Source organism: Solanum dulcamara, chromosome 7 (genome assembly GCF_947179165.1).
Source record: "Solanum dulcamara chromosome 7, daSolDulc1.2, whole genome shotgun sequence".
Lineage (NCBI taxonomy): Eukaryota > Viridiplantae > Streptophyta > Magnoliopsida > Solanales > Solanaceae > Solanum > Solanum dulcamara.
In genome coordinates this window covers 3,435,679-3,459,381 of record NC_077243.1, presented here as the reverse complement: position 1 = coordinate 3,459,381, position 23,703 = coordinate 3,435,679, and the positions used below count along the sequence as shown (strand labels likewise).

The following is a 23,703-nucleotide window of genomic DNA, read 5'->3' as shown; positions in this document are numbered from 1 at the left end:
AAATAACTTTTACAAGTTATTTTCGTTCTTCTATAAAAAAAAAATGAAAAATCTAATCTATCTATATGTCAATTCAAAATTGAACAATATAAAAGTCTTTTTCCCTATGTTTACTTTATAGTATGTATTTTATAGCAAGAATTTTTGTAATATATATTTGAAAATAAATGATTTATTTAACAGAACCAATTATAAATTGATCGACAAGTAAGCAGGGTTAAAATGGAGATTGCAGAAGTAGGTGAATGAGTTTTCCCAAATACTTGAAACTGCTCAAAATGATTTGAAATTTCCCAGGATACCACTGTTTAAAAACCACTTGCGGCGCCCTTTATAACTTCCAATCCCCTCACATGGAAAATCAATTCCTTCATCTCCTTCAACAATATATTTATATATATATATATAAAATATAACTCTTTCCCCTTTTCAACTCCCAAAAAACTCTTTTTCATTTCTTCAACAAAAAAAATTGATTAAGCTATGCGTTTAAGCTGTAATGGTTGCCGGGTTCTCCGGAAAGGTTGCAATGAAAAATGCTCCATTAAACCTTGCCTTCAATGGATACAATCTCCTGAAGCCCAATCCAACGCTACTCTCTTTCTCGCTAAATTTTACGGCCGTGCTGGTCTTCTCAATCTCATCAATTCTGGACCTGACCATTTGCGTCCTGGTTAGTTAATTTCTATACTATTTTGAAAGTAAAAAAAATGTACAAATACAATTGTATGTGGTAATGATTTTTTACTTTACTGATTGCAGCTATTTTCAGATCGTTGTTGTATGAAGCTTGTGGGCGTATTGTAAATCCAATTTACGGTTCTACCGGTTTGTTAACTTCCGGCAACTGGCATCTCTGTCAAGCTGCTGTTGAAGCTGTTCTTAGCGGTGCGCCGATAGTTAAACTTTCACCTGATTCGGCTGCAGATGCAACGAGCCCTTCGCTTAAAGCATGTGATATTCGCCACGTGTCAAAGGAAAATAGCTCGGATCCTGATCTGCACAAGGTTAAGTCGCGAACCCGGTTTAAGAGGGTTTCGGCGAAGCCGCAGCCGAGGAAACAGTCGCCGGATGTGGATGATGCGGCTAGGGTCATGTGGAGTTGGTGTCATAAGGAGGAGGCAGTCGGGTCGCCGAGCCTCAATTCGGGTCTGAGTCAGCAGAGGACGGAAGAGCCGAGCCGGGAAGGAGAAAACGGTGACGTGGATAGCGGCTCGGTGGAAACTGTAGAAGCCTCACCGTTGAAGCTGGATGAGAGCGATGTTGGCTTGGAACTAACGCTGGGTTGCTGCCGTTGATGAGAAGCTGATGAAGAAAATAACGGCCTGGATGAGGCCACGTGTACAATATTGATCAGCTGGAGCTTATTTTTGACGGGTTTAAATTTAAGATAATCCTGTGTGAGCCCCCAGTTTTTGGAAGGTGTTTTTTTTTAATATATATATTATTAGAGTTTATTACTAGCTTTTAGATTTGTATTTTGTTTTAATTCTTTTTGCAGTTAAGAAGGGCATGTGGAATGTGAATGTTATTTTAGATAATATAGAGAAATGAATATACAAATCTAAGTTACAACTGTCCTTTCGTTTATTTAGATTTATTACCCCTCCGTTCGCTGCAGTTTTATTAAAAATTTTCTCGTTCCAAGTCCGATATCTATCTAGATCCAAATTAAATCTGGATTTGAGAGTCGGTGTTAATGACCACAATCCATATAAGTGTATACAATATTTTAATTTTAAGTTACATGTTTTGGGTGCTGCTTATATACTTCAGATATACTTGTTTATTGGAGTAAGGATGACCTTTGTATTCAAGTAAACTTTAGTTTAGTACGTACCAATTGTGATGTGACGTTAGGATTTATGTAGTTGATATTAAGCACACCATTGAGAGGTTAACTTCTGTTCAAATTTATACATTTTCCATGTTTCTTAATACTTTTTTTAAAAAAATTGAATAATGTTTGGTGGGTTACAATCTACTTTTTTCCCCTCGAAGTTTCTGGTTTATTCACCTGTTATATCGTACAAAAGAAACAATATTTGTCATGTACATCATCACAACTATTTTGACATTATTTAAGTTATTTTGGGGGTGGGGGTTTGTAAAATGCCAAATGTAAAAGTAATTGGTTCTCTCCTCTTATGTAGCTGCTTTTTGAATTAGTTGGTTTGTAGAGTTTTCGTCCAATACAAATTGTAATGGTCTATCTATCTAGGTAGGCAATTGCTTATTCTCAAATTTATTTTAAGTGAGAGTTTGACCATGAAAAAAAAACGATTCTTTTATTTTAAATTTTTTAATTTGAAGTTGTGTTTAATTATATTTTGTAATAAAATATTTAGAATTCAAAGGATTTCTTATAAATAAATTTGAAAAAGTGAAAAAATAATTTTTATAAAAAAGTGGGAAATCCTCATGGCCAAAGGGGTGCTAAATGTCGACTGATTTCTCATTAGGTCCAATTCAATCTGTATATTGCCGTTGGATTCAGCATAAATTGTACGTCCATGTCAAATGTGATGGATGTTACCCGCTGAGTTGGACTTTTTATGTATCTGAATCCATACAAAATATAAAGGGAAAATTTTCAAAATAGCGACATAGCATTTAATATGATTTTTTAGCTACACTTTCAATATTTATTAAAAATAGTTATATTTAGTTTGTTATTAGATCTATTTCTTTAAAAGTTTCAATTAACAGGAATACAAATAAGAATTAACCAATTAGAGAAAATCAGAGAAGACAATCTTTTAAAATAGGTAAAAATGCTTAAATTTCTCGGTATCTTACAAAGATTAGGAATCTCAAAATAGGAGATTCTCCTTCTTTCTGAAACACAATAATCGATCGAAAATTTATATTGGATTGAATTCTCCATTGATAATCATTCTTCTTCCTCAAATTCAATTCAGGCAATCAAATGTTGTTGCTAGAATAATAAAAATCTTCATCGATCTGTAACGAACTGTTAGGTCGTTTTGAACGTACTAGACCTATTTCTTTCATAAAAGAATTATCGTTGTATTTCAAGTTTGATCTTCTAGCTCTACTCTAAACTACAATATTTCAAAAGTTTTGTTGATTAACCTATAAGGAAGAACAAATAAGTTTTAAAGAAAGAAACCATTAATTTGAAAATGATTACAAATTTCATGAAAAAAAGACCAATGTAGTATGCAAGATACAACATGTAAAATTGAATTAAATACAAATACAAACCATCTATAAACTTGAATGAATACAGTTTCAAAAAGGATGCTAAATTTTGAAAAATACAAATAGACTGTGACAAAAATGCATGGATACAATCATGCTTAAATAAATACAAAATCAAATGGCATACATATGGAAATAATATAATTTAAGAAATGATACTATTCTGAAAACGTACAAATAGATTGTGAACAATAGGATACATATCTGCTTAAAAATCCTAACCAGCATACCTATTGACTATTGTAATGAATACAATCTACAAATAAATACAAATTTATCTGAAAACCCAATGTGGTATGCAAGATACATCATGGACATTATAATTAATACAAATACAAAATAGCATAAATATTGTAAAGAATACAACTTGATAAAAGATACAATATGTTGAAAAGTGCAAATAGATTGTGAAAAATACAAATGCTATGTAAAGAAAAATAGATCACAAACAAAAATTGATATTAATACAAACTAAAAAAGAAAGACAATATTCTTAACAAAATACAAATGTTATGTAAAGGAAAAAATGCTATGTTCTTCCTCAATTTGATCTTCAACAAGTTCTTCGACTTCTTCTTCAAATGCTATGTTATTCCTCAAATCTCTAAAAATTCGACAAAATCGTGAAAGATATATGCTGAAAATTTATTTACCTGAATCAATGAGATTGTGATGTATATCTTTTGGAAGAATTTAACAATTTTTGGTAAAAAAATCGTGACTTTTGATGAGAGAGAAGTGGGAGTTGAAATTTTAATAATGAAACATGGAGGGATTGGAATGAGGAAATAGAATGAGAGAGAACGTGGGTAATTATTAGGTGTTGTAGGTTTCAGTTGAAAATAATATTTTTTAAAGTGTAGCTATTTTTAATAAATAAGTTAGAAATTTTGACTAATTTTCCCAAATATAAATAATAAAAAACTGAAGACGGACGAATCTTACTGGGCCCAAAATAATCTCTCATACTCAACAAACACAAGAAATGGGTTGAGTCCCAACTAAATATGGCCTTTCATGTCTAAAAAACAAAAGGAGAACATGTAGTTTACAAAGAGCAAGTCCTAACAATTTAATGTCTTATAATGTACTATACATTATTGCATTGCTCATTCTTAATTTGTGTTCCTCCACGCCTTGCTGATGTCTCTCTTCCACCCTCTGCCACCACAATAATTAGAGATTTTTCCATTCATCTTTAAATAACAAGAATACGACAGATATTAACAGGAATTAAATGGTTTTGTGAGATACATAATACATATATACCACTAATTAATAAGGCCATCAAGCAGAGTATTAATTATATACTGATATTAATCAATGGTAGATTTAAAAAAATAAGGAAAGAGGTTTACCTTTATCAAAAAGTTGAGAGCCATGGAAAGGTCGATAAAAAAGTTACCTAACTATTATCAAAATGTTAGTAAGTTGCCTAATCAATTATTACAAACATATATGGCATGATCATCTATCTTTTTCAAGCTACAAATTGCACGTGATATTATATGTGAAAGGTGATATTATACAATATTGATTGAGTATATATGATGACATATAAAATTTAGGAGGAGCTCCCTTCAGTCCAATAAGTGGGACAAGTTAGCGGAAGTAGTTGCTCCCTTGGCATGCAACTGGTTATACTTAACACTATATTTATTTGTTTGTTAAGCTTAGCCAATATGCATGACTAGGCAGCTCTTGCCGCTTCTCGTCCCTCGGTCTTGGCCTGAAAGGAGCTCCTACTTACATCTACATATTCTAACTATAACTAGTTGAGCAACATTTCTCTCTTTTTTTTTTTCTTTTTTTGTGTGAATTTGTGGGACTTAAAGCTTTCCTCCCAGCTCCTATTTATATATAGTAATACTAGTTAATTAAAATGCTGGGGTAGGTAGGTGTGGAATCTTTGAGCTACCTAGTAACCTATAGCAATAGGCAACATAGCTTATGCCACTTCTAATCATTTTTTGAAGTTTGGGAATCATGATTTATGCAGAGACGTGTCTGTCCATTGCCTAATACATACTTTGACTGAAGAAGCTTATCATGCCAGGCCACATCTGGACAAAAATGCCTATATTAAATCATCTCTATGTGACGTTATCAAACCTTTCAGTGTCGTTTGCTTTTGTCACTTGATATGACTCTACATGGAAAAAAAGGCTGGCACAGTACATTAGTAGTAACATTACATGTAACTCACAAAAAGAAAAAAAAAATCTTTGACAAAATCTTGACGTACTAATATTGCTCTGGCGATAATGCTTGAGAGTAGCTACGCGTGCATCATTCAAACTTTTTCTTGATGAGAATGTTTACAATAAGGGAGCATACATAGTTCACTACTAATAAGGTAAAAATTCATATAGCCGATCATATAAATTTTCACATTATTAATGAGAATTTGATTTTCTATCTCATAATCCCCATATATATGACATTAGGTAATTATTTCAACATTCTTCATCCAGTAATATTGACAATGGTCTTTTTGATTGCGTATGGATGCAACATTATACAACATATTCATAAATCCCTAATGTTAGGTCTTTTAAAATTGATTCAATTTTGAAATCATACTATATGTGTATTTCAAAAATAGCGAATTTTCTTTAGGCATATCAAATTATCAATTCTAAATTTAATTTGAAAACCCCTTAGCTTAAAACAAGTTAATGAAGTAATCCTTTTCTAACATTTAACTTGGGAGTGTTTTGTTCAAATGATGAATGAATGAAAAAAATGAGACTACAATCCGAGGTCGTACAATGAGTTAGTATTTTGTTTCCTCCCTCCGTGACTAAATTGTCCTTCCCTTTTTTGTAAGACTGTCTACAACGGGACTTTTGTATTTGTCTTCCTTCTAATTTTTCAGGATCCCCATTCTCCCTTTTTCTTGACATTGTGACATCACCTTATTTTTGGATTACTTCTTCTCTTCCTCTCCTCATCTGCTTTGGACGGGTGATCGACTTATATGAACTTTGATAATCCCTTCCTAAGCTAACATTTGGAATTGAAATATGCCTATGCTGAAGTTATGCTTCTATGTAATGGTTCGATTTTGTTTCTTTTCGCTTGTCGGATATCATTTCATGAGCCCTCACAGGGATACTAAAAATTTGCCTAAATTATGATCATAATTGAGGATGCATCATATTTTCCCCTCTTTTGAATCTTGATATTTTATGTATAGGGTATTATTTTTTCGTATTGTCCGTGAGCATGGTGTCCAACCATTGCACTTGATATGTCATTAGCCATATTCTTGCACTTGATATATCCAAAAACTCTTTATTTGTGACATTGACATTACAATAGCGCCTTACTGTTTGCACTAGGTACGGGTATCAAATGGGCAAGTTGGGTTGAAATTGAGAATATTAAAATAGGTTGAAATAAAAATTGGGTAGGATCATAACCCGCCCAAATTAAATGGGCTAAAATTTGGGTTGGGTCATGACCCGCCCAATTTGACCTGTCTAATCTCAATAATTTTAACATGTTATTATTTACAGTAAAACCTCGATAAAGTAATATTCGATAAAGTAATAATTTCGCTAAATGAATATTTTTCTCCGGTCCCAACGTGGGCCAGTTATATTAAAGTAATATTTTCTCTAAACGCACTAGATAATAATTAAAAATAAAGTATTAAAGGTTCAGAAAAAATATAAAGTAATAGTTACTAGAATACATCACGAATTTATATATATTTAATTAGTCAACTATACTAGACCAATAACTATTTCTTGGTGAGAAGACATTATATTTGGATTATAATTTTTAAACATTTAACTTTTTCCTTTTATAGTTAACATAAAACCTCTTCATATTCTATATACATGAATATAATTAGAAACATTAAACTTCACTAAATTCGTCTAATTTTCCTAGATTTAAATAATAAATATGCAAAGACTACACTTTTTAGTTTCCTAGATTTAAACTTTTGAAATTCTTAATTTAAATATTTTTTTCTTTCTTATGGCACATACTGCAAAGTACTCTCTAAAATAATAAATATTTATTTATCGATAAATAAATATTTTATGCATTTATCGATAAACTAATAGTCTCGATAAATGAATATTTTTTTTCCGATCTCAAGCATATGCATTTATAGAGGTTTTTACTGTACTTTTTATAACCACAATTTGAATTTCAACTCAAGAAAATAAAAATAAAAATTTACATATGGATAGATTAATCCTAAAAGATATAAAATAGATAGTAATTCATACATTTAATATGAGAACATATATTACACCAATGCAAATAAAAAAACTTATGACAGATTGAAATGGGGATTAAGTTGGCTCAATTGAAGATGTTTTTTTTAATGGGTTAAAACTTGAATGGGTTGAGATTGAACCCAATACAAATTAGGGAAATTTACATAAATGTACTACATTAAGAAAATATTTACCATTTATAACAATAATATTTTTTTCCCACTGAATACTTATAATACAATTTTAATATATATTAGCGAGAATAATTTATAAAACTCATATAATACAAGTTTTATTCATGGATAATATATTTATAACATACTTTAATACACTTATAATACATTGTGTCAATTTCTTACCAAACAAGTATAATATATTTTAAAACACTTATAATACATTTATATTGCATACATAATTTACTTTTAATACATGGCAGATAGCCAGATATATAATAATATTGTTATATATTGTTATAAATGGTAATAAATAAAAAATATCGCTAAAATTAGTAATTATTTATTAAAAATTGTTTTCCTAGTAATTTTTCCTACAAATTATCTTAATCCTAACCCATAAAAATTTAAATGAGTTAGATCGATTACCTATATTTGTTCTCTAGTTTGCGCTGGTAACACTTGCGCTCGACATGTCACTAGGCAACGGACTTGTCCTTGACAATTGACATCCCAAAAAAATCTCTACTTTTGATGTTGACATTAAAATTAAATAACTTTTTTTTGTAGTGGTGACAAATTAAATAGGCAATACGAATGGAATTTGAGTGAATTGACTTGGGTCAATATGAACTGACAATGAACACTTGATATTTTATTTGAATAATAAAATATCTATATAACAACAGGATTAACTATTAGTATGGTAGAAAAAATAATGTAATAAAATGTAGTACTAATTAATAACATTAATTCATGGGAATATGATTATGTGTGCTAAGACATTTTATTTAGATCATGAAATGTTAGTAATAAACTAATAATGTAACTAAAAAATTCCTTAAAGAAAAAGCACCAATAATTTTAGGAGGGATGATTTTGCATCAAAGATGTAGCCTAATAATTAATAATGTGAGCGCGATAAAATTCAACGTCTTAATGGGGGAGGGTGTGTGTGTGTGTCCCATGTATTAATGGACTGAATTTGAAGGAACGATGAATCCAATATGTGTCACTCTCAATTTGGGTTTACAGTCTATTCCAAGTTCCCACATGCATCCCCATATATATATACTAGCCTTCCCAAACATTTCCGTTTTTACTTTATTGTATTCTTGGCATGGTCCCCATTAAATTAAATACGTATGTATATATATTAATCAACCTCACGCGTGTGTATGCACTGTCTTTTAAGGATATTACCCTCATACATTATCATCGCCATTTATTAATCAACCTAAATGAGAATTTTTAGTTTGACTGCATGTGTATGTATGTCTTTAAGGATATTACACTCATACATTGTCATCGCCATTTTGGTCGTAGAATTTCACTATTGAATCAGTATATTTTTGGGATTCAACAAGCTTGTCCAAATATTCATTGGTAATAGAGAATCTCACGAAGGAGAATACAAGAAGATATTAAACAAAGAATGAATTGGAAAATTTTGTGAATAGCTATCAAAATACCATGTATATAATCCACGAGGGATATTCCCTTTTGATATACAACTATTCCTCCAACTAATAATTTATCTTTGCTCTATCTTCCTCTTCTTTACTTTGTTACTTTGATTTTAAGGAATACGATAATAGCAAACTTACTTTTGATTTGGTGCACGAGTTCATGGAAACCCATGCCTTTTAATCAAGTTGTTAGGGGTCGTTTGATAGGACGTATTAGTCAAGGTATTATTTAATTCTTTGTTTGGTAGAATTTTTACTCTGTGTTACTAATACATGGATAAACATGATTAAAGACAACTATGTCTTTAATATACCAAATCAAACAACAACAACAACAACAACCACCCAGTGAAATCCCACAACGTGGGGTCTGGAGAGGGTAAAATGTACGTAGACTTGACTCTTACCAAGGTAGGACGGCTGTTTACGAAAGACCCTCGGCTCAGTAAAATCATAAAAAGAAGTCAGATAAGGATAAGAAGTACAAAGCGATATGGCAAAACAAATAATGAAAGCAACCCAGGTAAAATAGAGCAAATCAAAGTACAGAAAGTAATAGATAATATCAGAAATCGGACCACAAGGAGTTATAGTGCGCTAATTCGCCTACTAAAAAGGAAGAATAACGAGACTATGAACTAGCCTTCTACCCTAATGTGGGTCCTCCACACCCTCCTATCTAAGGTCATGTCCTCGGTAAGTTGTAATGCGCCATGTCCTGTCTAATCATCTCTCCCCAATATTTCTTCGGCCTATACAATATTGTTCTTATACAATCTACCGAACAATCCCTTAAAAGTTATCTATAAGATATAAGCATAAATACTAGAGAAGATAAATATTTAATTTGCCTGTTATATATCTGGTAATGCATGCAGTCATGCACTAGCGGGGCGATTTATGTATTGCTAGGGTACAATTAATAATGTGTTTAGTAGCATGAACTTTTGAAATTGAAGTTCTTGCAGATTGAATATATCTTCTTCAATTTTCGACTTTATAAAGTTCAACTCATTGAATGCTTACATATGATATATACACAAAAAGAAATTAAACTTCTACCAGTCTACTACTATGAAAAGTAAAAATGATATCCAGTTAGATGTTAATTTCCCCCAGCAATGTTTTACCTAATTTTTTCCTTTCTTTAGTGGAGAAATCTGGTGCTTAGCTTCTTCGGCAAGTAAATAGTGAAAGATTTGGGCCAATTTTTTTTTTTAGTAGTAACTTGAAAAGTTTAAGGTTAGTCTAGTCTTAGACGAAATTTGAGTGATGTGAGGTCTAGGGTAATCCAGAAATGAATTGGGATTGATGTCTAAGTTTGAGTTTGATTTTATGATTGCTAAGACATTAAATAATTCATCTGGCCTTTCGAAAGTGAATTCGAGTGAGTAGAATTTCCAAAATTGAATTTGGCGTGAAACAGATATTTTAGAACGTAAAAATTTGTGATTGTCTTGCGAAATGGGGGCTTGGGGAATGAATTCCGAGTTCTGCCTCCGTGGAAGCCGCTATCGTGGGGCCGCAATAGCGGGCCGGTCACGGAATTAATAGAAAAAAATCTCAAAACGTCATTATTTATGCAATTTCGTTCTTTGGAAAGCAAGGGGCTACTTAGGGCAATTTCCTTTAATTTTCCATCAATTCTTGATCTAAAGGTAAGTTAATTACTTTCCTAAACTGTATTTTGATTCTTAGACCTTAGAATTCGTGGGAATGTTCTTAGGGGAGAGTTCTTGACCTGAAATTAATGGTGGAAAAACCCTAGTTGGGTGGTAGGATCATAAAACTGTTAGTATTTGAGTATAATCTGGGTAATTTAGGTCAATGTTCATTGATTCTTTGTATTCTTGGTTTGTTTTAAACCAAGAACAAGCCAAGACACTTCAAAAAGGGAAAACTTAGGTTCTTTAGAGCTTTCAAGCTTTATTCGAGGTAAGTGATGAATGTATTTTTCTCATTTGTATTATATATGTCTGTTAACTACTCCATTAGTGTTACATGCATGATATATAATTAGGAAAAAAGAAAGAACGTGAATTGAATTGATAATTGTGATCTAATTGCATGTAAGGAATGTGTTACTTCGATGTACAAGTGTAATTATTGTTCATTGTGGTTGTGATTGTAATATGTGATTTTTTATTGGATCGGATACCACGTCGGTACATTTGGATCAGGTACCACGACGATACATTTTGAATGGGTACCACGCCTGTACACAGACTATTGGAACGAGTACCACACTGGTACATTAACAGTTTGTATATGTGTTCCATGAGAGGACCGTGTTTGATTGTTGTGTGATGTGATTGATCATGCTCATTGTATATATTGATTAAAATGTTAGGACCGGGAGTTCGGTGTTGTTTAACTGTGATGTGATTGTATATCATTAACTAGAAATGGACGTGTAAACCTACCAGTACACTGTGGTTGTGTAATGATACTGCACCTACTCTTTGTTTGTTGAGTACAGGGCATCTTCAGATGACTGTTGAGAAAACTCAGTTGAGAGACACTTGATCGATCGATCGAATTCAAGGATTAGCCAGTTCTTTAGGCTGCCATGGATTCTTCTTGGTTCTTAGTCCTTTGTTTTCTAACTCGGATTATCTTAGACTCTCTAGTTTACGTTTATTATTTTTGTTATTGCATCCCCATATCCTAGACTTTCGGTAGAATTTTGGTTCAATGACTTTCAGGTTCTAGCGAGTTTATTCTGCATATTTTGTTAACTATCTGAGTTTATGAGAACTTAGCTTTTAAACTATTTTAAATTGCTTCCACTTACTTATGCATGATTTTTGAGTTATAAAAATGGTGTTGGGTTAGTAATGGTTCTCCCACCGGAGAGTTAGTGTGGGTGCCACTCACGACGGATTAAAATCGTGACATATATAATTACTATTCCAATGAGAAGCTCAACAATCTTAAAATTCTATCTGAAATGCGAGGATCCAGGAAAAGGAAAATTAACCCAAAAAATTAGTCTGGACACTGGTACATATTTTAGCTTGGTCATTCTGTGATATTTATATTCCGGTCTCCGACTGAGCAGCTACAATATTATTCGATCCAGGTTTCACTTATTTTGCTTCGAATCTGAATATGTTATATGATTCACATGCCTTACCTAAACGTGTTTCTACACTTGTCGGGGATTCTGTGATAGTGTATTGGAAAGCATGCATGCTTTATATGGATGTCACGACCCGAATTCGAGTGTGATGGCACTCATCTCAATCTACCGAGATAAGTCAGCCTAATACCCAATGAAAAGTAGATGCGGAAGAAAAAGAAAAGAATCAAAATTTAACTTAAGCGAAAACATGTAAAAGAAACTCAACATCCCCCAAGATTGGTTGTCACGTGTACAAGACACTAATTTATTATCTAAGTACGAAAAGAAATACAGTCACAATGTCTTTGTCTTTAGAATAGGACTAAAACATAAGAAAAGAGCAAGTGGTGTCCGCTAGATGAATGTAACAGCTACCTCGACACTCGAAATGATAGCCTCGGATGTAGTAGAAAATGCTAGAAGATCAAGCAGGTCCGGGCTCACAACCTACACAAGTGTGGAAGCAAGGGGTGAGTACCAAACAACACGGTACTCAGCAAGTGGATAGCTAAAACTAAGCAAAGCTTAATAGATACAAGTACTCCTGTCCTCCCAACCGAACCTCCTTAACTACAACCTGCATAAAATCAGTCCAACTATACACTTGTACAATAACAACAGTAATACAGTCCACAAATACTCATCAATAGTCTCGTCAATGAATCATACCTGTTACATCCCATATTTTTGGATTAGAAAATTTAATCGTTCAACATGGGCAAATTTACTCGAGTCTGAAAACTTTGATTGTATTCAAGCATGAAAATTAAGAACTTAATGTATACGAGGAATGAAGTATCGAAATAATTTAAGATGGAAGAGTGTGACGACGATGATTGCAAATAATATTTTATGTATGACAAACGAGGCTATGGACTAGTGTTCTATTACATGGTCATGATAATGGGTATATGAAGTATATCAAAAATGATTACTATTTAAGTGGATTGAGATTAAAAAAATTAATTATGTGTACAAACCATTAAGTGAGAAAGTTGCAATGGAGATTAAGAAATTAATTGAGATTAATGGATAATTGTTAGTGTGGGCAGATTTCATACGTGTTATGAACAAATAATGGGCAACAAGGTATAATAGAATAAATTATACAAGGTTGATGTAGTTACACATGGGTATAGGGTTATATATGTGTCTAATGGTGACACCTTTAAGACAAAAGTCATTATTTCAAGGAAATGGTCAAAAAGGGAGTGGACCCCACTGTCCACAATGAAGAATTTATTTATGAGGGTGTATATAATGAATATTATATCATGAAGTGGGCAGCATAGGACTTTTCATATAATTTTGAAAAAAATCGTGCAACTTAGCTACTTTTTTTTCGGAAATTAAATGTTATTTATGCGTCGAACTATTCGAAAGCGAGTTGAGTCAAGTTAAAGATAGAATTATTTTCGGACATGAAGTAGAAACCTTTAAATTTTAAGTTTAAATTAGAGCATGAATTATTTATAAATTTTATTTGGTGTGGAAATATTATTGGAGATTATGAACTAATTAATTATGATTAAAATATTAAGTAGGGGTTAGGGAGTAATTAATTAATTAATGTTGATGAGTCACAAAGGAGGGGCACGTGTATATCAATGGACAACCATATATACATAGTGGTCTCAAGGATAAAAAAATTACAATTCATATTCATTTTTGCACAAAACTAGTTCAAGGAAAAGAAAGGCAAAGAACCTTGCCATGATTGTCAACTTTCGGACAACCATGGCTGTTTGAAAAAAAAAAAAAATATTTTGTTCCTTGTATTGATTAATATTCAAGTGTAGTACAAATTCAAGGAGGTGATGGCAATATCGGATTTTAAGTTGGAAGGAAAAGGTAAGAATTAATCCAATTTCTTTGTGTTATGAAGTTTGTTTATGTTGTAGTAAGTAGAGATGTGTAGAATCCATGAAAATATGGAAGTTATATGGTTGGATTTGGACATATGAATAAGTTATGTGTATGTAAGATTGTTGGTAAGAAGACTTGAATTTTTGTGTAGTATTTTTGGTGTAGTATTTGAATAGTAGTATGATAAATATTTGATGTTGAAAATGGAAGTTGGATAAAATTAATTGAAGTTGGAAATATGGGTTAGGTGATGAGATGGGAAAAATTAAGGTTGTATAGCTTGTTAATTATTGTTGTGATTCTTGGAACATAAGGGAAGCTTAAATTGTTTAAATTGGTATTAAAATGGATTGTAGGGAATTATGTATTTTTAGTATGATTTTATAATATTATGGAAGTAAAGTTGTTCAAGTATGGATTGTTGTTGTTGATTATGAAGTTGAAAGAAGGAAATGAATTTGATTATGGAGTTGAAAGAAGAAAATGAATTGTAATAGTTTTGTTGCATTTATGGAATTTTTGGGTGAAATATGGAATTGAGGAATAATGGAATAGCTTACTTGGAATATTTTTCACCTATGTTTGAATGAGTTTAAATTAGTTATGGACATGAAATATTCATATTTATTTGGAAATGCAAAGTTGGGTTGAAAGTTATTGCATTAGTTAGAAAAGAAATCAATTTATGTTATGGTGCGTTTTAAATTGATTGTTGATGGTATCAGTGTTGTTGTTGGCTTGGTTGTTAATATTGTGGCCGAGTTATAATCTCGGGGTGTCATATATATAGGGGAGATGCTGCCGAAATTTTTGTAGACAAGTATTGGAAAAATTGAATTCTTAAAGTCTTATGAATAGTAATTGGTAAATGTGACCAATTGTAGATTTTGGAGGAAACGGGAGTTGAATTTGGACAAACGTGAAAAGCCGATAAGGTATGTAAAGCTTTACCTTTTCTTCACTTGGCATGTCCTAGATGTAATAGGATTGAATACGAACCTCGGGGATCACTCTACTCTTTGAAATCGACGCTCGAAAATTTCCCTTTTCTATTCAATAGAATTGAATTAGGTAATTATGAATAGTTTTGAAAAAATTGTCTAAACTTCTAGATTTTGCACAAATGAATTTCGAATACCTTGAAACTCTTCTAAATAATGTTATGAAGTCTAACGCACGTGATTTGTATACGCCACCTCATTTGACCGAGGTGGGCCCCACTATTCCGAATTTTTCTTCGTTATTCCGTTTGAATTACGGTAGGTACAATTTGAAAGAAACTCTTTGCTATGCTTCCTAATATTATATGAATAATTATTCCGTTAATTTCCATAATATATTTAGAAGTACAGAGATGATTCGGAAAATACTATTTTTACATAGACTATTGTGATATTGGAAGTACTTGTACTACTATTATTATTCAAGTTTCCTTTTATGATTTGTTATCGAAATTATGCCATCGAGTCTGTATAAATATTTTGTAATTTAAATTGCATTTAGTTTCTCACTACTCCACTCGTAGATGCCTCAATGCTTCTTTCACTGAGCCTGGGCCAGGATATGTTTTCGTGCGTATTTCTCTGCATTATTCGCCGTGTCCCGACGTGAGGGGACAGGTATGACATGTACCATGGGGTGGTAAATATTATGCCACGGAGTTATGCTGTGCCATGTACATATATGTTTGTGATATGATATGATTTGATATAGCCATCTGATATGATATGATTTGTTACGGAGATATTCCCTACTCTGGTGTTATGATGTGCTGTGGCGCCAATGACAGGAGGGCGACCACGTTTTGTTCACCGAGTCCCATAAAATGGGGCCGGATACGGCATATGTATTTGTATATATGATTTGGGATTATGAAAAGTATTTTGAAATTCTGAACATTTATTTTATTTTCTACACATACTATTCAGATTATGATTTTATTTATTACAATTCATGCTTTACATATTCGGTATATTTTTCGTACTGACCCTCTTTCTTCGGGGGGGCTGCGTTACATGCCCGCAGGTACCGAAGTTCGATTTGCTGATCCACCTGTTTAGGATATTTGCTGCGTCGTTGACAGTGCTCCCTTGTTCGGAGCTTGTATTTTGGTACTGACTTTATCTCTGTATATTTAGATATATTGGTCAGGGGTACGACGGGGCCCTGTCCCGTCGTATGACTATGCTATCATCTGTAGAGGTCTGTAGACAGAGTTATGTTGTGGGTTTTGTATATATGGTTTGGATTTTTGTGTGTTTTGTGACAACCTTTCAACTCTCGTGCGTATATCTACTTTTATGATATATTTAGCAATTTCTACTAATCACTACATTTGTTTATTCGGAAAAAAATAGACTAATTTGGGATAAGGGTACGTTTGGGTGCTCAAAATTGGGCACTAGTCACGGTCTACGGGGTTGGGTCGTGACAAAACCAAGTCAAGTTCAGCACGCACAGAGCAATATGGGGATAAACACAAATTCACAAATATCAACAAAATGCGATGCAATGCAATGAAATGAGCATGTCTGTTCTATCGGTACACATCCGCTGAATCACAGTCCGGAACCCATGGGGGACATTTCTATCCTTGTTACCTGCCACGGAACGTGTGGCCCGTCCCCTCAATATATATATCCTGCCACGAAGCGTGTGGTCCGACCCTTTTATTCATAATACCTGCCACGGAGCGTGTGGCCCGACCCCTTTTTATTTCATATCGTTTCTAGTCTCAACACAATATGTCAGTACCAATGCAATCAATTCATGTTCATATAATTCACGATAATAACATGACAACAACAATAATTTTTTCCTATCTCACATCAACATAGTCATTTCACATGTCCAAAATCACAACATATCAATTCCACCAATACATGTCATTAGATTACCATTTTATACCCCTCATCTCCATTTTTAAGGTCAATCATACAGTCAATAACCCAGTTCAATTCTCATTACTCCCTAGTATATATGACACAGAAATACAAGCATCTATAAGCTTAAAATGAGGTTTAGAAATTCACTTGTCTTAATTAATCAAGCAGTCACTCCGGGACTTGAGCCTTCCCTTTTTGTTGGGCCTCCAAATAAGTATAATCTAATCAAATAAATAATCACAATAAGATTTTCAAAACTAACAACACCCTTAGTACCATATGTCTAGCCTAGACCCAAAAATTTAAGCAAATCTATAAACACTTCCTAATCTTAATGCCACTTAACATGTCAACTCTCATATTTCCTAAATTTCAAGCCTAGATTAAGTCTTAGTTTTTCTTAATATCATAAATCTAGTGGTATTCATATAATATAATACACCTACTATTTAATTAGATATAATAAGATATCAAAGCTTTAATGATAATGTGATAATACTAATAAGAAGAAGAAAAAAAAATATAAAAAAAATAAAATTGAAGAATGCTAAAAACGCAGTGTCTCACTGCACAACAAAGTGCAGAACTCCTATTCCTGCACACTGTAATTTACTCTTTATAACTTACTCATCCAATCATTGGCCTCAACTCATTTTTTTCTTCATTATTTTCATGTTTTTTTTTAATTCACCCACCATTGATATTGACCCCACCTGAAGAAAAGAAAACCCTTTTGCCTTTAAATTTTCCATCAACATATAAAATTTATATAATCCCTTATCTATTACCAATCAGTGTTTTTTTTTTTTAACATATACAAGAATTTGAGAAATCAGAATTCGTACCTGCGGGCTGCCGTTTCTCGTTGTTCTTTCTTCTCTTTCTTTTCTTAATTAATTAAGTATTAAAAATGACAAACTTTCGCTAACCTATTTTAATATATAGGCTAAGTGTATTTAAATAAATTAACAGTTTAGCCCATCAATCAAATTAATTATCTAAAATTACCCGTCAATTAATTAAGTGTAGTTACCGAAAAGTCCAAATTTCTAATTTAAATTTACGAAGAGAGTATTTAATGAAAAAGAGATGACTCATTCTCAAAATGACCAAACGGGTCATTACGAAAAAACAAAGGTGAATTAATTATTTTATTGATTGAATAAAAACATAGGTTATAATAAAAGAACCTAAGTCGTTCCAGATTGCTAGTGGAAGCAAAATGGGGATGGTTATAATACAAATTCTATCTACTGCATGCAAGATCAATTCATCATCATCGTTTATTCATCAGGTAAGGAAAACCAGGCGCTGAAAACGACGATGATGTCCTTTTAATGAATCGTCCTTTAAGCCGAGGCCTTTTTTCTGCATTCAATTTCCTAACTTCATATCGAATTTTCTTGGAAAACAATCTTGTCCGTCTCTTCTCTCTGTAACGCGATACCCTCGCTTCTCTTCCTCCATCGCCACCTCTTACATGCCCACCATAATATCCTTGATTACTACCTCCACATGTTTCCTGAATCAACATGTAAAAGATATACAAGAACGTCAATGATAAATCAACAAAAGCGTGCAATGATATGTAACTTGTTCTGCTTTGTTTTTATTATATAACTAGTTCTACAACTGTACTGATTGTGGAGGAAAAAGAATGGATCGGAGAAGAATAAAATACCGAGAAATCAGTCCAGTAGTCATCAGGATTGAAATGGGGTCGGATTCCATTTGTCCATGGCGAAGATTGATTTGGCCAAGCACTAATAACCGCCTCATGATTAAGCCTGAGAAACAGCCTCTTTTTTTCATCAGCTTTACTACTGCAACCACTGTACTCTGCACTAGGGATAAATTCTGTTACTGCTACTGCTTTCTGTTCAACTGTTTCTTCATAATATTCATCAAAGTTCCAATTCAGTGCTTCCCTTTCCATGTCCAATTCAGGATCCAAATGACAAGCAACAACAGCTCTCATTTCTTCATCTTCAACTTCAATTTTAATCGCCTTGTTATCTTCAACACCCGCAATTAATAACCGAGTACTCTGTTCTTCTTCGCCTGATCCCAAAAAGGTTTCAACATCGGCAGCATATTCAGCAAGCTCAATATCAGATGAAAGAAATTCAGGAAGGTTCAAATCATCGCATGCATCTTCAGTGTTCAACAAGATGTCCAAGTCAGTAATAGATCCGGCTTCATCTGGCACATTGCACAGTTCTGCTTCAAACGGATCGAAAACCGGTACCCGATAAAGAAGCTGCTCTTCGTTTTCGAATTCGTTTTCATCAGGTGAGTTTTCTTCGCTGCCAATTTCCGGGACCCGATTTTCTTCTTCCTTTTTCCGTTGCCTGATTTGTGCCTTTCTTCCATTCCTCTGCGTTCTGGGCTTACGGGTAAATCCCTGGTGCCAAGCAGGTTGATAAGTGTGGTCGACTAATTTGGTAGATTTGTTAGAAGATGTTTCGAGACGAACACGTTCATGGCGACTCGCCAATTGGTTCGCCGAATGAACTGAAACATCGCAGGATTGACAAAGAAAAGCATCATCAGCTGGGCAAAACCAACGAGCCCTCTTTGATAAACAGCTATCACAAGCTCTAGCTGTTTTTCCTCCTATGGCATTTGCTGTTTTGCTTTCGCTAGTCATCATTTACAATAGTTTTAGTATAAAAATAAGAGGAATAATATCAAAACGAGACTCTAATTTCGAAATGAAAGAAGAATATAGTGAAATTGGTAGAGGCTACGGACTTAATTTGAGTGAATTTGAACAGTTCAGTATATATAAAGGACTGTTTAGAGACTTAAAAGGATATATAGTTTGTACAATAATTGTTCATTTGAGTGTGCCCACAACAACCGCTTTTGATACACACAGTTTGTTGTTTCAACTGTTGAGCCCACGCACTTTTGTCTAATATTTCCTTGAAGAAGAAAATAAGATTAAGCTCTTTTGGGTCCCATAAAATGGCTCATCTAATTGTTGATTGGTTGAATTTCTGAAATCCATCTTGAACACTGTATTCTCATTGGTTAAATGTCCATATATTAGGATTCTTATGGGACCTATTTGTAATATGTGAATGAAGAAGACCTGCTATTTGTGTAATTTATGACAGTTTTGTCTCTATATTTCAATTATTTTAGTTATAAGAATTTTAAAAACTTTTTTTTGTGGTCCTTTATTTTGTCTCTTTCAACTTTCCCCATCTTGGCATCTTCTATAAGCAGCTTATGTGGGCTTGATGAGAAAATTTGAGCCATTGTTCTCCTCCACTTAATCCACCAGTGGATGTTGACTGATTAAAAAAAATGGCCTCAAAATTTGTTCACAGGGTAATTTTATTTTTATATGTGAAAAAAATTAAAATAATCTGGAAACAGCTATCACAATGGGCCATGCATGGAGTAATACTCTTGTGGTAAGAATTCTAGAAACAGAATCTTGATAATCAGATCCACAAATTTTTAAATGCAAAAGACAGAGACATATATATCAGAAGAAATATTAGGCTTGATACATAGTTAGTTACCTAAATTTCATCAAGATACCCGAATTATTGTTTACTCCAATTGAAAATTTGAACACATAACAAAGCGTTTCAATTAGAAACTTTTGATTCAAGTTTTGAAATTGTTTTGATTTTGTTCTCAAGAATCAATTAGGTAGTTAAGTTAACCACATTAAATATTTCATTTTTTTTAATTGTATACATCAACCTCAGTTAAAAATGCCTGGGTTTTACGGCTTTTTGAGATGAACGTGCATAATTGAAACAAAAACGTCTAATTTAAACACTTTATCATATGTTCAAGTGCTGAATTGATACATGTCAAAAATCGAGTGTTTAAATAAAATTTGATGGCAATTCTGGATAGAAGCTGTAGATATTTATAATTTGTATCAATGGTGAAGCCAACCTACATACATCAATCTCTTTAATTTTCTGTTAACATGAGTAACGGTCCATGATAATCTAGACTAATACTTTGAAAAAAAGGCAGATAATTAATCTACTACAACAAAATTAAGTTGTATACAACAACAACAACCCAGTGAAATCCCATAACGTGGGGTGTGGGGAGGGTAAAGTGTACGCAGACCTTACTCCTACCAAGGTAGGATGGTTGTTTCCGAGAGACCCTCGACTCAATAGAAGCATAAAAAAAGGTTAGATACTGCTAAGAAGTACAAAAAGTTCAAAGCGTTATGTGAAAGCAAATAACGAAAGCGACACAGATAAAATAGAGTAATCAAAGTACAGAAAGTAGTATATAATAACAGAAATGAGAGCACAAGAAATTATAGTGCGTTAATGCGCCTACTAATAAGGAAGAATAACGAGATTTTGTACTAGCCTTCTACCCTAATATGGGTCCTCCACACCCTCATATCTAAGGTTATGTCCTCGGTAAGTTGTAACTACGCCATGTCCTGTCTAATCACCTCTCCTCAATATTTCTTCGGCCTACCCCTACCTCTTCTGAAATTATCCATGGCCAACCTCGCACACCTACGCACTGGGGCAGCTGTGTCTCTCCTCTTCACATGCCCAAATCATCTCAGTCGCACTTTCCGCATCTTGTTTTCCACCGAGGTCACTCCTACTTTGTCCCGAATAGCCTCATTTCTAATCATGTCGCTCCTGGTATGCCCATACATTCATCTCAACATTTTCATCTCGGCAACTTTCATCTTTTGAACGTGAGAGACCTTAACTGGCCAACACTCCGCCCCATATAACATAGCCGGTCTAACCACCACTTTGTAGAACTTGCCCTTAAGTTGTGGTGGCACCTTTAGTTACATAGCACACCGGAATCAAGCCTCTATTTCATCCACCCTGCCCCAATACGATGTGTGACATCATCGTTAATCTCTCCGCTGCCTTGCATGATAGACCCAAGGTACTTGACACTACTTTTCTTTTGGATGACCTGGTCACCAAGTCTAATTTCCTCGCCAACCTCCCGAGGTATCTCACTGAACTTGCACTCTAAGTACTCTGTCTTGGTCCTACTCAACTTAAACCCTTTAGACTCCAAGGTATGTCTCCAATCCTCCAGCTTAGCGTTACCTCCGCTACGAGTCTCATCGATCAGGACTATGTCGTCCGCGAAAAGCATACACCATTGCACCTCATCTTGAATTTGTCGCGTCAATCAATCCATCACCAAGGCAAATAAAAATGGACTAAGAGCTGATCCTTGATGCAACTCCATCACAACTGGAAAGTGCTCTGAGTCCCCTCCTACTGTCCTTACCCTGGTTTTGGCACCCTCATACATGTTCTTGATCACCCTAATGTACGTCACAGATACACCTTTAGCCTCCAAACATCTCCATAGTATCTCTCGTGGAACAAAATTAAGTTGTATCAATGTTGTAAATAAATTTTACAACATTATTATATATAAGTAATAAATTTAATAATGTTATCTTAATAAATTCCAACACAAGATAGAAAGTGGTGAAGGTGAATTGGCTTGTGGTGCTTGCAAGAAGTCAGGGCCATTCACCTAAAAAATCATAGTACAACAATAAATTGACAGTAATAAAATAGACAGGCATGAAAAATAAGTATTGTGTAATTAATGTAGTAGAAACATGCTGACACTTGTACCGATTTGACGTGGTGTATACGTTGAACTGTCTAATTCATGCGTATGAAATCCTCAAAATCACACGATTTTATGTTGAGATGAAAGCTACTACTAATTGGAATAATAATGTCATAAAATTAATTATTATTGTCTGGTACTTTCTTATTCACAGTGTAAAATAAAAAATATTTATCTAATATAAGATTGAGGGGGCGTTGTAATAGTAAAATCATTTGTCTCTGTGTAAGATGCTTAAAAAATACAAATCACCGAAAGGTTAGATTTTCAGCACCCAAAAATAACATATCATCGTGGCTTCAGCCGCGGTATATATAGACATAATATATAAACGTGTCATTTAATTTAATTTTAGTTGTCGTCTATGTCTTTTAAATTTGTCTGTGCATAAATAAACACTTAAATTTATATAAAGTTAAACAATTAGATATACATGTCCTACAATTATGACGCATATGTTTACTTGTTCAACTTTATACAAGCTTAAATATCTAATAGTGTATACTAAAAAATTAGATAACATATATATATCTGTTAAAGTCAAGTTAACAAATACATTTATGTATTATGCCATGTAGATACCTTTTATAAAAATAAAAAAAATCATATAATGCCGTGTCCTACAAGTGATTACTGTGTGCGGCAAAACGAATACTGAAGTTAAAAGGCAAAACAGGATTTCTTTGAAGTAAATTGATTTCATATTTGACTTCCCAAGTTCCCAAAACACAATCCCTCTTTTATTTTTTGTCCCACTGTTGGGGTCCCTAAATGAGAAGGTTTCTAAATTTGATTTAATGGGGGACCTCAATTCACTATCCTAAGAGCCACTGCTATCAGCCCATCAATGTGCCCCATCATCTTGATTAATGAAATTCATTACCAGTTAAACTAAGGCCGGTGGAAACTGATTGAAACTTATCTACGTCTACTCTTCATTTCAAAATAAGTATCGTTTTAGTAACAATAAAAAAAATATTTCAAAATAATTAATATCGATTTAAGTATTCAAGATAATAATTAGGTTTCCAACTCTTTAAGAACTACTCTTTCTCCTTAATAATGCTCAATTCTCAAGAAACATCTAATACTGAGTTG

At 33.3% G+C, this 23,703-nt stretch overlaps 2 protein-coding genes and 2 long non-coding RNA genes across 5 annotated transcripts; 2 read left to right on the top strand and 2 right to left on the bottom strand.

Moving 5' to 3' along the window:
• The first annotated feature begins 359 nt into the window (after positions 1–359).
• LOC129896453 (LOB domain-containing protein 41-like) lies at positions 360–1,575 on the top strand. The gene is made up of 2 exons (XM_055972365.1): positions 360–673; positions 763–1,575. Exons 1-2 carry the CDS (start codon positions 484–486, stop codon positions 1,296–1,298), a joined length of 726 nt encoding a protein of 241 aa, XP_055828340.1. The 5' UTR covers positions 360–483; the 3' UTR covers positions 1,299–1,575.
• Positions 1,576–4,166: 2,591 nt separating this feature from the next.
• Positions 4,167–4,717, bottom strand: LOC129893780 (uncharacterized). Its single transcript, XR_008767591.1, has 2 exons — positions 4,584–4,717; positions 4,167–4,386 (listed from the first exon to the last, which is right to left on the bottom strand). It is a non-coding gene; the product is annotated as an uncharacterized LOC129893780 (long non-coding RNA).
• A 9,181-nt stretch (positions 4,718–13,898) lies between these two features.
• Positions 13,899–16,421, top strand: LOC129895568 (uncharacterized). 2 transcript variants are annotated; one of them, XR_008767804.1, is made up of 3 exons: positions 13,899–14,080; positions 14,980–15,030; positions 16,121–16,421. It is a non-coding gene; the product is annotated as an uncharacterized LOC129895568 (long non-coding RNA). The 2 variants fall into 2 exon arrangements; XR_008767803.1 differs by lacking the exon at positions 13,899–14,080 and having other exon boundaries at positions 14,871–15,030.
• A 1,686-nt stretch (positions 16,422–18,107) lies between these two features.
• LOC129896452 (zinc finger protein CONSTANS-LIKE 16-like) lies at positions 18,108–19,873 on the bottom strand. The gene is made up of 2 exons (XM_055972364.1): positions 18,662–19,873; positions 18,108–18,502 (listed from the first exon to the last, which is right to left on the bottom strand). Exons 1-2 carry the CDS (start codon positions 19,631–19,633, stop codon positions 18,257–18,259), a joined length of 1,218 nt encoding a protein of 405 aa, XP_055828339.1. The 5' UTR covers positions 19,634–19,873; the 3' UTR covers positions 18,108–18,256.
• Positions 19,874–23,703: the final 3,830 nt, after the last annotated feature.